The 16,804-nt window shown below is 36.2% G+C and overlaps 1 protein-coding gene across 2 annotated transcripts in view; it reads right to left on the bottom strand.

The window, feature by feature from the left end:
- The window catches only part of SLAIN2 (SLAIN motif family member 2), a 70,903-nt gene that overhangs the window by 30,553 nt on the left and 23,546 nt on the right, over positions 1-16,804 (bottom strand). For both annotated transcript variants that reach the window (XM_070396992.1, XM_070396984.1), the window contains exons 2-6: positions 16,646-16,794; positions 9,438-9,602; positions 7,318-7,479; positions 3,094-3,453; positions 2,231-2,368 (exon numbers count right to left, since the gene is read on the bottom strand). In XM_070396992.1, the coding sequence (XP_070253093.1) occupies positions 2,231-2,368; positions 3,094-3,453; positions 7,318-7,479; positions 9,438-9,602; positions 16,646-16,794 (974 nt within the window). The remainder of the gene's footprint in view (positions 1-2,230; positions 2,369-3,093; positions 3,454-7,317; positions 7,480-9,437; positions 9,603-16,645; positions 16,795-16,804) is intronic.

The following is a 16,804-nucleotide window of genomic DNA, read 5'->3' on the forward strand; positions in this document are numbered from 1 at the left end:
GTTTAAGATATGGTTAATATACTTTTCTATTATTAACAATTTTATCCTAGTTATCAACCGTTCCTTTTTTCTTCTATTTTTGTGAAGAACTATTTTTCATTTCCATATAGCTTTGAGCTGCTAGAGTAGTTCAAATGAGGAGCATGTATGAGGGCATAAGGGAACAACCCTGAGTAAAGAGGTGGTACTGACAATGGAATAAGGTAAAGAGGATACAGATATAGCTGGTTTTACCACAGAGTTGGGAAGCTGTTTGGAGATATACTGTGTAAAGTTTTAAGAAACTCAAAACTTAACAATTCAAACAATGTCTAAAAGCAACTTTGAAAGTCAACTACACACAATGTTTTGGATTATCTGTGCATAGGGTATAAAAGTGTAGCTTACAATGTACATGAATTTTATTACTTAACCTTCTTAATGGTATAAAATTTTATTTTCTGTTGTATTAACACTGTGATTGCTTTTTGTTTCAGGCAAGTATACCAAGAGGTGAAAAACCCAGAAACAGGATTTCTCAAGTGTCAAATTAACTTAATTTGCAAGTTTAGAGGCACAAACCTATCACCATTGTAGGGATAAAAGAGCTTAAGCTGTATCTTTATTTTCATTTTTAAAGTTTTTGTGAATCTCTATTTTATTTACCATTTCATACGAGTAACATAATGGCACTCTTTATCATAAGACCTAGAATACTAAGTTTAAAATTTAATTTGGTAAAAACAACATGTTTTTGTATATAACCAGCCAAATCAATGCAGTATACAAATTTCCGGTTAACAATTTTCCATTGTGCCTTACATCTTAGAAAAAAACAGAAATATTATTTCTGAAAAATGTTCATGTCTTAGTACTAAACCATGGATGTGACAACTCTTTAGGTAGACTTGGGCCCTTGAACAGGATCAACATGGGTTTGAATCCTAACTTGCCACCTATAAGTTTAAGATCACAGATAAATTATTTAAGCATTCAAAGCTTCAACTTTTTAATTTGTAAAACGTGTTGATATTTGTACCCAATTCATAGAACTGGTTTGAGAGTTAAATAGGATTTTTCATGTACAGTACAGTATAATGAGAATTTCTGTAATATAAGTAATATCATATGCAATAGGTAAATGAGAGAAAATTTATCAATATTTTCACAAAAGTCATTTGGGTTCAATGTATTTTTTCCTGGTCTGTTATTTTTGAACCACCAAGTAATAGCAGCTTAACATAAAGTACATAAAGTCAGCTAACCACAATAGAACCAAGGAGAAACTAAAAAAGAATTAAATGCTTTCTAAGCTGTACTATTCAATAAACAAGTTATAAATGGAGTGAATAACCTCACGATTGTATCTTCTTCCTCACAGCTTTGAGGAAATGAAGAAACACATCACAGTGACCACTGACAATAATATGATACAAAAGAACTGAATGAGTCAAACTACAGCACTGATGTGGGCTGTGGGATACATGGCATAATACTGAGTATTTCTAAGATTGTAGAAATAACTGTGATAGTTTGTTTAAAATTGGCTTGACTACTATCCTAGTTACAAGCAATACTTTTTGGAAAGTATTTCAATCTTTTTTAATCACCTTGCACAGTAAAGCACACAATGCCCATTTACTCCCACATCACTTCTTGGCTGGGTTTGGCCCCTCTTTCTTAGAAGTTCTTTCTGAATGATTCTCTTTGATCTTTATGTTGCATATGTCTCCTTAATTCAACAGTCTCAACCCTTCCATCCCATTAAGTCACCTTTAACTATTTTTATTCTCTTATTTGTTCTATTCTATTTGTTCTATTATTTGTTGGAGTTCTTTATTCATTAAAAATTCAAATGGTCTTAATTGTGCTAGTATTTTTATAGGATCACTGTTTTTATTAATGCTCCAGTAAGAAAGCTGGTTGGGTTTTAAGTGATCTGTCCCAGGACTAATGTCCCCCTAAATCCTGTCATTTTAATGTGCAATATTGCAGAATGTGAGGTTTTAAGAAATATATATGTATATTAACATATTAAATAGCTAGCCTTTGCTTATTTTCAAATTTGGAGAGACCAGTGTTTTATATAGGTATAAGTATTGATATAATTGGGTATGTTACAGGGACAACTTTTAAATTTTAATATAACTATGATTATCTTATAACAAGTAATAGTTTACTACATTTTACTAAATAGTTTAGTACAGCTACTCAGCACAAAATTAACATCTATAACATGAGAGGTACTTACTGGCTGAAGCCTGAGGTTGCATGCGAGGTATTCCTCCATTTGGCACTTGAAAATTTGAGTCACTTCTGCTGCTTTTCACTGAGTCAACTTGTGTACTAGATGTTCGGGACAGGTTTGGAAGACTGCGTCTTAGTTTTTCTATGACAACATAATTTTAATTAAAAATAAAAACCATTTTCTCACATGGAAAAAGAAAATATTAATCAGCATTCAAAAATCAAATTTAAGTATTTTATATATTTTAGAAGAGCTAACAGGAAGTACACATCTTATATCAATACACAACTCAACCCAGATTATATAAATGAGTAAAATAAGAAGAACTTTAAAAAGAACTATAGCCCTGGCCAGTTGCTCAATAGTTAGAGCGTCAGCCCAGGACCTAAGGGTTGGGGTTCGACTCCTGGTCAAGGGCATGTACCTTGGTTGCAGGTTCCCCAGCCCCGGTAGGGGCACATTCGGGAGGCAACCAGTCGATGTGTCCCTCTCAAATCGATGTTTCTCTCCTCCCCGCCCCCTTCCACTCTCTCTCTAGAAATCAATGAAAAACATATCCTTGGGTGAGGATTTAAAAAATAATAAAGATAAAATAAAAATAATAAAGATAAAATAAAAATAACTATAAATTATTCATTTAAATAAAAATCTATATACAGACCATTTTATGAGTAGAACAAAGCACACATAATCAAGTAAAATTAAACTCACTTTCTCCTTTACTTTTGTATTGATTCACTATTAATAAAACGGTAAACTAACTAAATCCTTGATCTACTTATCTGAAATACAAAACCCTGGTAAAAATTGTCACTTTCATACTGAAATATGAAGGACAATTTTTTTTCCAAAAACATTTTCATTACCTTCATTTTTCACATTGCTTGTCTGTAAATCCGTGGGATGACCTTGAAGTGAAAGGCGAGGTTGCTGTAAGCGGCTAATCATAGGCTGTGGGGACACTCTACTATATTCTATTCCCCGAGCAGGAGATCGTGAACGAGGTGAATTTCTGGGTGACTGCTTAGGTGATGGTCGAGGTGAATTGCGTGGTGATGGTGAAAACCTGTTAACAGCAGGGTATACTGCATGATGCATACTGTCATCTTCATCATCTAAACTCTGTGCATCAAGTTCCTGATCACTAAAAGTACCCCGTCTTGTAGAATTGCAAGATGAACCAGAACTGCGCCGAGATGTGGTGGCTGCATATTCTTGCCGGAGACCTGACGATAATGAATGTGTAATTTTATTTAATTATATTTTTAAACATTCAAATATTTTTAAAGTTTAAAAGCAAAAGATCATTGAGAACTTCAAACAGAGTATACAGTGTAAAGGAAAACTCTCCACTTGAATCATCTTAGATAGCCTCCCATATAAGGATGCATAAACCACACCTCAAAGGTTATTTTTAAACTGAAGGAAGTTTTATAAACCTTTGCCCAATTTCAACATTTCTTCTTGAATCTGAAATCTATCAAGTAGAACCACAAACTTAAAAATATTTCTACTCCTAGAAACAGTAATCCAAATTCGAGATTAACATTATAGGAATAGTGTGGGAAAACAATTACTGTCCAGCCAGTAAAGAATACAGTGAGGCCCTGGCCGGTGTGGCTCAGTTGGCTGGGCTTTGTCCAGTGCACTGAAAGGTTGTCAGTTCGATCTCCAGTGGGGGGTTCAGGAGGGGGATGTGGGAGGCAGCTAATGGATGTTTCTCTCCCTTTTTCTCTCTCCCTTCCTCTCTAAATATAAAAAAAAAAACACAAAACCTTAAACAAACAAAAAAGAATACACAGTATTCTAAATAAACTTCCTGAATACCAAATCATTGGAATGGTTAATCTTATTCAAGAAGATGATGAAGGAGCCCTAGCTAGTTTAGCTCAGTGGATAGAGCGTCAGTCTGCAGACTGAAGGGTCCTGGGTTTGATTCGGATCAAGGTCACATGCCCAGGTTGTGGGCTCCATCCCCAGTAGGGGGCATGCAAGAGGCAGCCAATCAATGATTCTCTCTCATCATTGATGTTTCCCTCTCTTTTTCCCTCTCCTTTTTTCTCTGAAATCAATAAAAAATAAAAATAAAGAAGAGGATGAAGGAAACTTCTATCCCACCCTGTGGAATTCAGTATTTGGGCATAAATGAAATTTCAACTGCTTCATAACCCTATGTATCTTGATACCTCCAGAAACACCCAAACAAACTTACAAGCCCTTCAATAGTATAAAAACTTCTAGAATAAAAACAATTGTTGCTACATATTAAATGAGAACAATTATAAGTTTTAAAAAAAGAATTTAGATATTTTGAGCAAGTCCTGCTAACTATTAGCAGTCTGGTCTAAAAGATGTTAGAGTAGCATTCAAACTTTCAAGTTATATATTCATACAGTATTCCCTCCTTATCCACAGTTTCACTGTTTGAGGTTTCAGTTACCTGCAGTCAACCACGTCTAAAATATTCAATGGAAAATTTCACAAATAAACAATTCAAACGTTTTAAATTGCATGCAGTTGGGAGTAGCATGATAAAATCTCCTACTGTCCCGCCCCAGTATTGCCTGGGGTGTGAATCATTATCCCTCTGTCCACTGTATATGCTGTATATACAGTACAACAATATACTTTGAGAGACCACATGCATATAATTTTTATGACAGTATACTGATATAATTGTTCTTTTCTATTAGTAGTTATTGTTAAACTCTTACTGTGCCTACTTTATAAATTAAACTTTATCATAGGTATGTATGCATAGGAAAAAAAATAGCACATATACAGTATCAGGCATCCACTGGGGGGTCTTGGAAAGTATCCCCAATTAAAAGGGGGGTACTACTACAGAAATAAAGTGCTATCAATATGGTCTTCTCAAATGGTGAGTGAGAAGCACACCAGGGTATCTATAAAACTACAGACTCCCAGGGTTCACCTAGCCTTTCAGTCAGGTTTGGGGACCACTACAGTAACCAACAAGTTACTTAGTGTCTTATAATAGCAAACATGGCACTAAAGTTACCTAACATAAGACAACAGATCAGTGAAAAGAACTGTTTTAAAAAAGAAAAATCCAGAACCCTTTTCCCCCTCTCTACGTGGGAGTCTATTCTGTGGGACTCTTCCCTCTCCCCATGTGGGAGTCTGTACTTGTTCTTCAATAAATCTCCACCTTTACTATAAAAAAAAAAAAAAGAAAAAGAAAAATCCAGATTTCACTGCAGGCTCTCCACTAACAAGGGGAACTAAGGGGGCCCCAGTCACTATGGGATTGTACGTCTCTCATACTAAAAATGAGGGGGCTTAACTAGGCAACAGTCCGAATCTGTAATTCTACATTTCTACTGCCAAAAACCTGGAGAAACAATGTTGTGAAAAAGAAAATCATTCTCTTAAAAAAAAATAAAAAACAACACTGGTGTTTTCAAGGAAGAATCATACACATTTTTTACTATTTTTTTTTTTAATTCACCAGGAAAATAAATATTTGTGCATGTAGACAGCTTAGAAAGGATTATTAAAGTAAGGCTATAATTTTTATTATTTGTTACCAAAGCACAATATGAAAACTACAGCAAATAGTTGGCTGTGTTTCTAACAAAATAGTGGGGTCAAAAAAGTCAAGGTTCAAAGAATTGGTGAGTTTACTCTAAGTTACAGTTAGGCAACATTCTTTATTCTCTTTTTCACATCCATTATGATAACTAGCCCCTCACTAGCTGACAATACCATAGTCTCAGTTGAGGTGCTATTCAAAATTACAGAAGAGAGTACCACACCACTAGTTTCTAGGGCTGAAGATAAATAAAACAAGCATCAAGTCTTTCTATCTTTCTAGGGGAAATTGTGTGAAAATGGGAAATGAATCAGCAGAATAAGAACATTTCCTAATAAATGTTATAACTTGATAATACTACATATTTATATAAAAGAAAGGGTCTAAGAAAAGTTTTTAAATTATAGCAATGCTCCATTACCCTCAGCCCACTGTCACTGTGCAATTAGTGTTCAAAGGATCTTTTTATTATAAAGGCTAAAGGGATCACTTTAGAGATTGCTTATTTCACAGTTAAGTCCATGGCATCTGTAATAAAATGTATAGGGAAGAATAATATTATAACCAACATCTTACATTCAGATGAGAGCCAAGGCATAAACCCTTAAAGCAGTATGAAAAATTGTGTGCTTATATACATTTTGGGAATGACAGGGGACATAATTTTTAATGATTTTCAAAGGTGTCTGTGACCTAAAAAGTTGTAAGGACCACTTTGCAAAGCAGTATCACGTGCATCATTTAATTTAAAGTCACAATTCCAATATTCTCATAAAGGTCTTTTGTATATTCTACTAGAGGGCCAGTGCACAAATTTGTGCGGGGGGGGGGGGGGGGGGGGTCCGATCAGGCTGGGCAGGCCGGGGGGAGGGGCCGTGGGAGGTTGGCCATCTGGCCCCGCCGCCGATCGGGCAGGTTGGTCAGCTGCAGTGCGCGTCATAGTGACTGGTGGTTCCGGTTGCTTGGCTTTTATATAATAGATACCATACATTCTAAGGGAGGTGATATTTATCACAAGGGAATAAAAATTGCTCCTTGGAATGTGAAAAAAATCTTAGTGACCCTAATAGATTGTGTCCCTCAAAGTATATAGAGACACAAAGCATATCTGTGGTCTTAAAATTTCATGTGGGGCGGGGGAAATAAAATATCTAAAAAGGCACCTTATTGTAGCAACAATGAAAAAAAGGTTGAGAAACACTGGTCTACATTAAAAAAACCCAGAGTAATAGCGTAATAACTACACTAGTGAGTTCTAGTGCGGAGTAACATGCAGGATATGATTACCAGTCATGAAAGCAGAATGAAACCTGCCTGCCTTTGTCCTCACATAGGAAACTGCTTTACATAAAACGGACTCTGAAAACAAGCTAACAAACAAGTCCATATGTTGAATAAGCCTCAAAAATGTCAACATCTCAAAAATTTCAACATCTCTAACTACACTACTATTTTACACTTTAAGAAATATTTAATACTCACAACAAAATTATATCATATGAAAGACCTCAACTTTAACAATTAAAATACTTACTTTCTTCCTGCATCCGAGCTAGAATCTGCACATCGGTTACATCATTTAGCTTATAATTAGATCCAATGGAATCTTCATCTAATTCTGAAGCACTTAACTCACTGTCTATAGAGGATTGAGGACTGAGTGGAGGGTTTCTGTCTGATGAACTTTTCAAATTACCTTAAAAGAAAATCAAACTTTGGTGAAACAAAAATTGAATAAACCTGATATTATATCTTCTGATTTAGTTTATTATTATTTTGCCTTCTGCTTATAAAATCCCCAAATATTGAAATAAAAAATTGACCTTATTAAGAATAGGGAGGGCCATAGAGATTCCTAAATACATTATGGCATAAACATAAAACACATTTTGTTTAACTATAACTTATCTATTCCTCTTATAAAACAGATACGCTTTCAAAACAGTTCCTGACAAGTAGCTAGTTTTCAATAATGCATATTAGAGGATTTTTCTACAAGGTAGCCAATGATACTGCTTTATAAATAGATGTACTTACAATGTGGTGTTTTCTCCTCCCAAATTCATAGTCATTAGCAAACACTATCATCTTTTCCCTAAATAAAAGTATCTATTTTTCCTAAACCAGAATACTATAATTTGAGGAAAATCAGGATTCCTTAGAAAGTTAGCAACAAACCAAAAAAAGAACACTAGCTCATTTCTCCTACATTATGCCATGTTTATAAAATTCTTTTGCCAAACTAAAGAAATGCTTATCCAAGGAATTCTCTGAAATTTAGTAGGGAAGCACAAAAATGGGATGAAGAAAATGACTAGATAAAAAAAGTATTTTGTTGTTCTTAACCAAAAGAGGGAAAGAAGACAGGGCAGAGGAATAAAGGACATACATATCCAAGAGAGTCGAACTTCCTTCTAAGGAAATGCTTTCATCAGATCACCTTCTAGTGCATAATAACAAAATGACAGCAGTGTCACTACTATTTCTAATATGAATTTATTTAAAGAGCTTGTTTTCCAGAATTCTTCACTGTAAGTCAGCTCCAACGTAAAGGCACATAAGAAGAGCAAGAATATGAAATAATATTTATATTATCAAGAAGGGCATAATCGCCAAAACCGGTTTGGCTCAGTGGATAGAGCGTCGGCCTGCGGACTGAAGGGTCCCAGGTTCAATTCCGGTCAAGGGCATGTACCTGGGTTGCGGGCACATCCCCAGTAGGAGAGATGTGCAGGAGGCAGCTGATCGATGTTTCTCTCTCACCGATGTTTCTAACTCTCTCTCTCCCTTTCCTCTCTGTAAAAAATCAATAAAATATATTAAAAAAAAAAAAAGAAGGGCATAATGACAGGATATGGAAAGTCAGGCTCAAATAGTGCTGGAATAAAAATCTTTTATATTAAACAAATATAGAAGATTAAACTTTTTACTATGAGAGTAATGGGTGAAATATGTAGCAAGTAACAACCTATGTGCGAAGCAAACAGCAGGATCAATAAAGACATCAGACTAGAGAGCACTCAGGTAAAAAATGTGAGATGGTTAATAACATTTTAACTTTTAAGGAAATTATAATAATTATCCATACAATAGCGGCAATAAGAGTAACTGAATTAGTGAATTCTAATGAACAGTAAGCTACAGAGTAAGTTAAGCTACAGAGTAACAATGCAGTTTAGGAACCAAAGTGGAACATTCTTTTCCCAGTTTACAGCAATCTATCCCTCCCAAGTCATTTAGGGCTCCAAATACTCTTTTAGCACATTCACATATAACCTTATACTATTATTTAAGTGTAATATCAATATTAAAATCCTATTAAAAAGTTTTTAATTCTGTAGCTTTTATAATCCAAGCAAGCTATGAAATAAGCATCTATTGGTTAAAATAATCAAGCTTGGGACCTTATTTAATGAAGCCAGATTTAAAAACTTTTAAGTACATGCTAAAGAAAACTTCATGGATGTAAAATGGCTCATCTGTATCCCTCTCTATAGTATCTGGTGCCAAGTAGACCCTCAATGATATATTCTCTAATCAGTTAACAGTTTCATAAATAAAATAACTTGAACTACTGATGAATAAGGTATTTTCTCAGTTAGGGCAGTAAGTTAAAACCCATTCTTTAAGCATTCCATTTCATTTTCTCCTTACCTGAATTTCCAGGAAGTATTAGCTGCTTGACTATAGGAGGTCGAACTGGGGTTGAGGATGGAGAATTGAAACCACTGCTGTATGGGCTACTTGCATTTGGACTATAAGGGCTTGTATAACTCATGGAGTTGAAAGGATTATTATATAAATTCTGCCTCTTGAGAGCTGTATTAATGTAAAGGGGGAAATCAAATTTAATAACTGAGAAAAAGTTAACATTTTATTACAAAATTTTTCCTAGTATGAAATAAGTCATTTACCTATCTCAATTTCAACACAGAAACATTCTTATAGTAGGAGAAAATATATCCTATTAGTAATCCCAACAAAATATTTTCATTATCTTAAATTGTGTTATGCGAGGAAAAGAGTAGCTACACCAAACAAAAAGTAATAGCATAGAAAAAATATCTCCTCAACAAATTATTAGCCACTACATGAATGTTCTTCTATTTCATCGGAAAGTTTATTCCAACTGTATCAACCTCAAATGGCCTTGAAAAATAAAATGAATGTAAAGGCAATTTGTATTTTCTCATTTTCCACAACAAACTTTTTGTGTTACAAAAACTATGAAATAATGAGTTTTTAAAAAGCCTTTTCAAAGTTTGGATTTTTGAGAGAAAAAAAAAAAGCAATAATAAGTAGGTTAAGGTCAAACATGGGAGGATGCTCTTTAAAAAAAGTCCTCCTTCCTCCCATTTTCTGACTCAAGAAGAATATTTCTGCCCCCACCCTCCCCCCAAAAAATATATATATATTGTGCCACGAATATAAAATAGAAACAGTACAAAAATAGGGCTAAGCAATCAAGTTCAATTATGTACAAGAAATATTAATACTTGAAATAGTACTTCTTTCTCCTACCCTATTCTAAAATCCACAGTTTATTCAATATTTCTGACCATCAGCAAAGCACTGTGTAGAAATAGAGACAAATGTGACATGGTGCTTTTTTCTCAAAAAGCCAAGTAGTTTAGCCAGAAAAATACGACTATTTCAAGACAAAATGAAATGTGTATTATCACAAATGTGCAAAGGTTTATGGAATTTATGAGATAAGAGTAAGGTACCACAATTGTGAGAAACTACATAAGGCTTTTTCGAAGGAGAGGCACTGCTACAGTCTTGAGAGGATGAATAATAATATGCTACTGAAAGTGAGGAAAGTATGTGCTTTTGTCTGTGTTTATAACATGAACAGAAGCAGTGTCTTGAAAATGTACAGTATGTTCAGGGATTAAGAGTGAATTATCTAGAAAGGTAGAGCACATGGTGAGGTACAATAGGGAAAACCAGCTGGGGCCAGGTCATGGGAGGCCTGGAACACTATGCTCAGGAGTCTGAACCTCAATCAGCAGCAATGATAGTGCCATCAGTGATTTTGGAGCAAGAGTTGTATGATCCAATCAGTTTAGGGGGCAAAAACTGAGGGGGATTTTGAAGTTGAATAGATTAGCCTGAATTAAGGCAGTATAGGTTCTCCCCCCGCTCCCCCCAAAAAAGGAATAGACATTAAACATTGGGAAAAGGGGGGAAAAAAATATGATGACTCTGAAGTTACTGGATAGTGTAGAAAGCTGAACAGAGTAGTTTTATATATAATTCACTGAGACAACACACCTCATTTTACAATAGTTAGTATGTAGTGTGTACTAGTGGCATGGTCTCCGAAATACTGACCTGAACAGAAATGGGGCTGCTAACTTCTTCCTATCTCTTTATTTCTCCATCTCCTTTGAAACTCATTCTCTTTAATTGGTTATTTATTTAATCACTAGCATTTCAAATCCTCAGCCCTTTTATCTTCTCACTCTATACCATGTTCTCTTTCCTGGGAAATCTCATTCATACCCATGACATTAGTTATTGTCTATATTCCTCAAACTCCTCATTATTTATATGCCCAGTCCTAAGCTTTTCTGAGCTCCAGTTTCATATACTCTGCCCATTCAGTCTCCCCTGTGGGTATGGAAAATTTGCCCCAGAGCCAACATCCTAACTCACAATTCTTCTACTAACAATAGAATTCTCTTTCAGGGGTCCCTAAGTCAAAATGCTAACAACATTTCTCCTATCACACAAATAGAAACCTAGAAATCAATGCTGATACTTTCTTTTCCCTCATTTCCCCATATCAGGTTCTTTCCTTTTTACTTCCACATCTGCATCACTGCCCTTTCACTCCCCCTCCCCCACCTTACCCAGCTATCCTCATCAATCCCCCTCAAGAGCATCCTACATGCCCTTTTGGCCTTCTCGTCTACTCTCCACACCATAGCTAAGCAAAACTATCAAAATGTAAACCTTGTCTTCCCATCCACCCACATACACACTTAAATAAAACCCTTTGATGTATTCCCATTACTTTTAGAATCAAATCCAAATCTTTAATGTGGTCTATAAGGCCTTGCAGAATCTGGCTCCTTCATCTATTCTCGCCTTATCTCATTGCTTCCTTCCTACGGCCACCCTGGCTCCTTCTAGTTCATGTTTGCCATGCTTCCTCCCACACACGCACATAGGCCTTCTCTACCTGAAACACCCTACATCCTCTTTCCCCTTAGCCCACTTAAATTTTTCTGAATCTTTAGGATTCAGGTTATATATCACTTCCTGTGGTAAAATTCCTGTTCCTTTATTACAGATCGCCCTTTAAAATAATTATTTGTATTTACATTTCCCCTACTAGATGATAAACTCCATGGATGTAGACACAATGTTAGTTTTTCCTCTGCCCTTTCCCCAAATCCTAATAATGGGGTTCTCAATAAATATTAATTGACTATATGCATGAATGAGTAACATTAATTTAAATACAGATGATACTGAATACCATGTGAATGGATGAAATAACCCAAAAAGAGAGAAGTGGGGCAAAAAAGAGACCTGGGGTACCCTAAACTTAAAAGATGGCTTCATTGCCCTGGCTCAGTGGTTAGAGTGTTCCTTGCGCTGAAGGGTCACAGTTTTGATTCCCAGTAAAGGCACACACTGAGGTTGTCGGTTCAATGGTAAGGAGTGCGTGGTAAGACAACCAATCAATGTTTCTCTTTCTCCCTCTCCCTTCCTCTCTCTAGAATCAATGAAAAACATATCCTTAGGTGAGATTAAAAAAAAAAAAGAAAGAAAAAGATGGCCAGATAGGAATAGAAGGAATATAAAGTTTTAATGGCACAGTATTTTAGCATGGGATGATGAAAAAGTTCGGAGATGGGCAGTAGTGATGTTGCATAGCATTGTGAATGTACTTACATTAAATATACTTAAACTATATATTTAAAAATGGTTAAAATGGGAAATTTTGTTACGTAAATTTTACCACACACACACAAAAGAGGGCGAAGGAAGAACGTTCAAAGGAGACTGAAAATAAAACAGCAGAAAGGGTTGGAGAAGGTAAAAAGGATAATGCACTACTATAAAAAACCAGAGAACATCATCTTAGGAACAGGTGGTAGTGCCCTGCAGAGAAGCTGAGTCTGATTTGCAAAGAAGTTCTCTTTGGCTTACCAAAAAACACATTTAAAAAAAACAAGCTCTCCTCCAACTTGGAAAAATGGGGTTTATGATTACAAAGTTCTGACTTGAAATAGCCAAGTTATTTTTCCTTTAAGTATACATTATATTTATAGCTCTAGCTGTTGCTCCGTGCATATATGGCTGTAGGATATAGATACAGTTAAACAGATCTAGTATATGATTACATCTAGTACAAGAGCAACAGCTTCTCTTACACACTCCTACTGTTTTTAATACCCTTTATAATAAAGCAAAAAGCCACTCACTCAAACTGTTATTTTTGAGGAGTAACAACTTTGGTTTTTCTCCTCTAAGTCTAAATTGATAATTATCGATTGCTAATAGTTCCCATTCCTTAGGATGTTTTAAACCAGAGATTGGTGAACTATAACCTGCGAGTCAAATCCAGCCCACCACCTGTTTTTGAAAATAAAGTTTATTGGAACACTGCCATGCCTGTTAATTTATGTACTAACTATGGCTACTTCTGCAATAGAGCAAAGTTGAGTAATTACAACAGAGACCACATAGCCCACAAGCCTCAACTATTTATTATCCGGCTCTTTACAAAAAAAGTTTGCCAACCCCTGTTTTATATGTTTATTTATCTATTTATTGTCTGCTTCCCCCATTAGAATCTAAGTTCCAGAAAGGGACTTTTTCTACTATTTTATTAATTGCTATATCCTTAGAGTCAAGAAAAATATCTAGTACATGGTAGATTATTAACATATAACTTCTGAATGATGAAATTTGTAAAAAAAAAAAAAAAATGTTTTTATTGATCTTTAGAAAGAGAGGAAGGTGGAGAGATAGAAACATCAAACATCATATCAATAGGCTGCCTCCTGCATGCCCCCTACTGGGGATCAAGCCCACAACCCGGGCATGTGCCCTGACCCAGAATTGAACCAGTGATCTCTGAGTGCATGGAATGATGCTCAATCCACTGAGCCACACCAGCTGGGGTGGATGCTGAAAATTTTTAATTAAATTGTAAAATGTACTTACATTATTTCTAAGGTAAGACAGAATACCAGAAAATAGTAAAAGTATTTTACTAGTATATATATGTCTAAATAATAGCACCTAACTGAAATTAATTAGAAAATTTCCAATTTTTAAAGAAATATATTTTTATTGATTTCAGAGAGGAAGGAAGAGGGAGAGAGAAATAGAAACAGCAATGATGAGAGGGAATCACCGATTGGCTGCCTCATGGACACCCTACACTGAGGATTGAGCCTGCAACATGGGCATATGCCCTGACTGGGAATCAAACTGTGACCTCCTGGTTCATAGGCTGATGTTCAACCACTGAGCCACACCGGCCAGGCCAGCTGTTTTTAAATTGTGAAATACTAGCTTGTCTACATATTTCTAAAAATCTCTTATGAATGTAACTTAAATCAAGCTCTAGGATATAATTCTAAAAACACTTGATATCCAGACGAAAACATTTAAAAACTACTACGTAAAGGCTATTGCTTTTGATAAAGGGATTCTCCATACAGAGGAAAAGTAAAACTTTAGTGTAAATATAGGCTCAGAAACTCTGTAATCATATCCAGATGTTATCCTAATATATAAAAACCCAGGGTCCGTAACGCCCAAAACGACTGAAGACTCGACCGGCCAGAAGTCAGTCCTGCAGTCAGTTCTGGGTTGCTGTGGTGACCCAGCACTGACTGCCGCCACTGTGGGCGCGGCGATCCAGCACTGACTGCTGAGGGGGCTGTGGATCAGGCCCGGAGAGAGGCCTGGACAGAGAAGCAGGGTCTGATCTGTAGCCTCTGTGACAGCTGTTGATCAGCCCTTGCCTCTCTCTTTCTCTCTGGGTCTGGCCAGCAGCCGTGCCTCTCTTTCTCTCTGGGCCTCCACGGGGACTGCTGATCAGCCCCGGAGATAGGTCTGGAGACACTGACTGGTATAGAAACCAACCAATCAGAACCAAATCTGGGTGAACTGTGAGGAGCCAATGGCTGCCTAGGAGGCAGAGTTTTTGACACTGACTGGCATAGAAACCGAGCAATTAGAACCTAATCTGGGTGAACTGTGAAGGCAGAACCTAAGGTGGGGCTGAGTAGGGGTTTTAAGGGCAACAGCTGTTTGGTGTAAAGTGTAAGAAAGCAGTTCAATTTTTTAATGACTGGTTTGGCAGTATAGTGCATATGACTGGCTATCAGTCCAGATATAGGGATTATGCATTTTTGTCTGCCAAGAGCATCTCCTCCTGAAGAAAAAGGCTAACCCCCCATTTAAGCAATCCTATTCTATAATAATCTATCTATACTGATAAAAGGGTAATATGCTAATTAGACCGAGTTGACCAGCCATCTTCCAGATGTCCGACTTCCTTCCAGACAAAGCCATGGTGGTGGGGGCTGAGGCAGAAGCAGTTAGGGGCAATCAAGCCAGCAGGGGAGGGTAGTTGGGGGCGAGATCAGGCCAGCAGGGGAGGGCAGTTAGGGCAGATCAGGCAGACAGGCAGAGGCAGTTAGGGGCTATCAGGCAGGCAGGCAGGCAGGTGAGCGGTTAGGAGCCAGTGGTCCCAGATTGTGAGGGATGTTCAACTGCTGGTTTAGGCCCAATCCCACAGGGATCCCCAGTTAAAGAGGGTGCAGGCTGGGCTGAGGGAACCCCACCTCCATGCACAATTTCATGCACCGGGCCACTAGTTTTCATATAATAACCAAACTCCTTACAACCAACCTACTGCATTTTGACTGTATGCCCATTTAACTGTTTAGTCTCCTCTTTGTCTCCCCTGACCATTTTCAGTTTACAGTTTAAGAGAACTCATTATTTTGATAATAAAGCCAAAATAAGCAAATTTAAATAAATCACTGCCAAGTAAATTATAAACCAAAGAACTTAAAAACCTATTTTGGATTAGTACTCACACATCAATCCTTTCTTGTGAGAGTATTCCAGAGAACAGTAACATTCTTAAGAGACTGAGAGAAATTCCAAGAAAGAGTCAGTAATATTTTTCCTATATTTCTACCCACACTGGCATGCTACACTAAATGCCACAGTCACAGTTACATTTTGCCAGCTTTGTTAATGCCATAAACAAAAGAGCATAAAAGCAATTTAAACTTTAAATGACAAGTTAAAAGAAAAACATAACAAGGAAAGGAAATGAATACATTTACTAAGCACTGTGAATCAGAAAAACATGCTAGCTCTTTCATAAACATTACATTTAATCCTTAAAACAACTTTACAAGGTTCTCTATTCTTATGAGAAAACTGATAAGTAATGCGCAGTCACACAGTAACTAAGTGCTAGAGTGAGAACAAGGTCTTAACTTGTATCTTTCTACCCCATCAGAATTTCCACAAGGTAGTGAGATAATTAAACAAACATTTTAAAAGCAGTTATTTGTTTTCATTTGTATTAGAAAAAAAAACACATAACATATAAAATCCAATATTGCTTGAATATTTTCTTTAGAATTAAGCTAAATAAAAATGAGATTGAAAAAAGAGTAAAATAAATAATAGAACAATGTTATGTGCACATAGCAAAAACTCATGATGACATGCAGGAGATTTGAAAAACATTACCAGGCAAAGAATTGCCTTCTTAAAAACAAACTGCAACATATGTTTTTTTTTTCTTTGTTTGTTTGTTATTAAAGAAAGCAGAGATGAATTTACAAGTGAAATTATAGGCATACCTGACATGGTTTGATCAAGTTTGTGGATAAGAGATTTTTTAGCACATTCAACATCAGGACTTGGGTAATCCAAAACTTGCCTGCACCAAACTAATGGGCTAACCGATTTCTGCATTGGTGTAAGTTTTTTCTTTGGTGATGAATACAGCCTAGAAAAAA

This window comes from Myotis yumanensis, unplaced genomic scaffold (assembly GCF_028538775.1).
Source record: "Myotis yumanensis isolate MYYU_CA2020_CCGP unplaced genomic scaffold, mMyoYum1.0.hap1 SCAF_1, whole genome shotgun sequence".
In the NCBI taxonomy this organism is placed as follows: Eukaryota; Metazoa; Chordata; class Mammalia; order Chiroptera; family Vespertilionidae; genus Myotis; species Myotis yumanensis.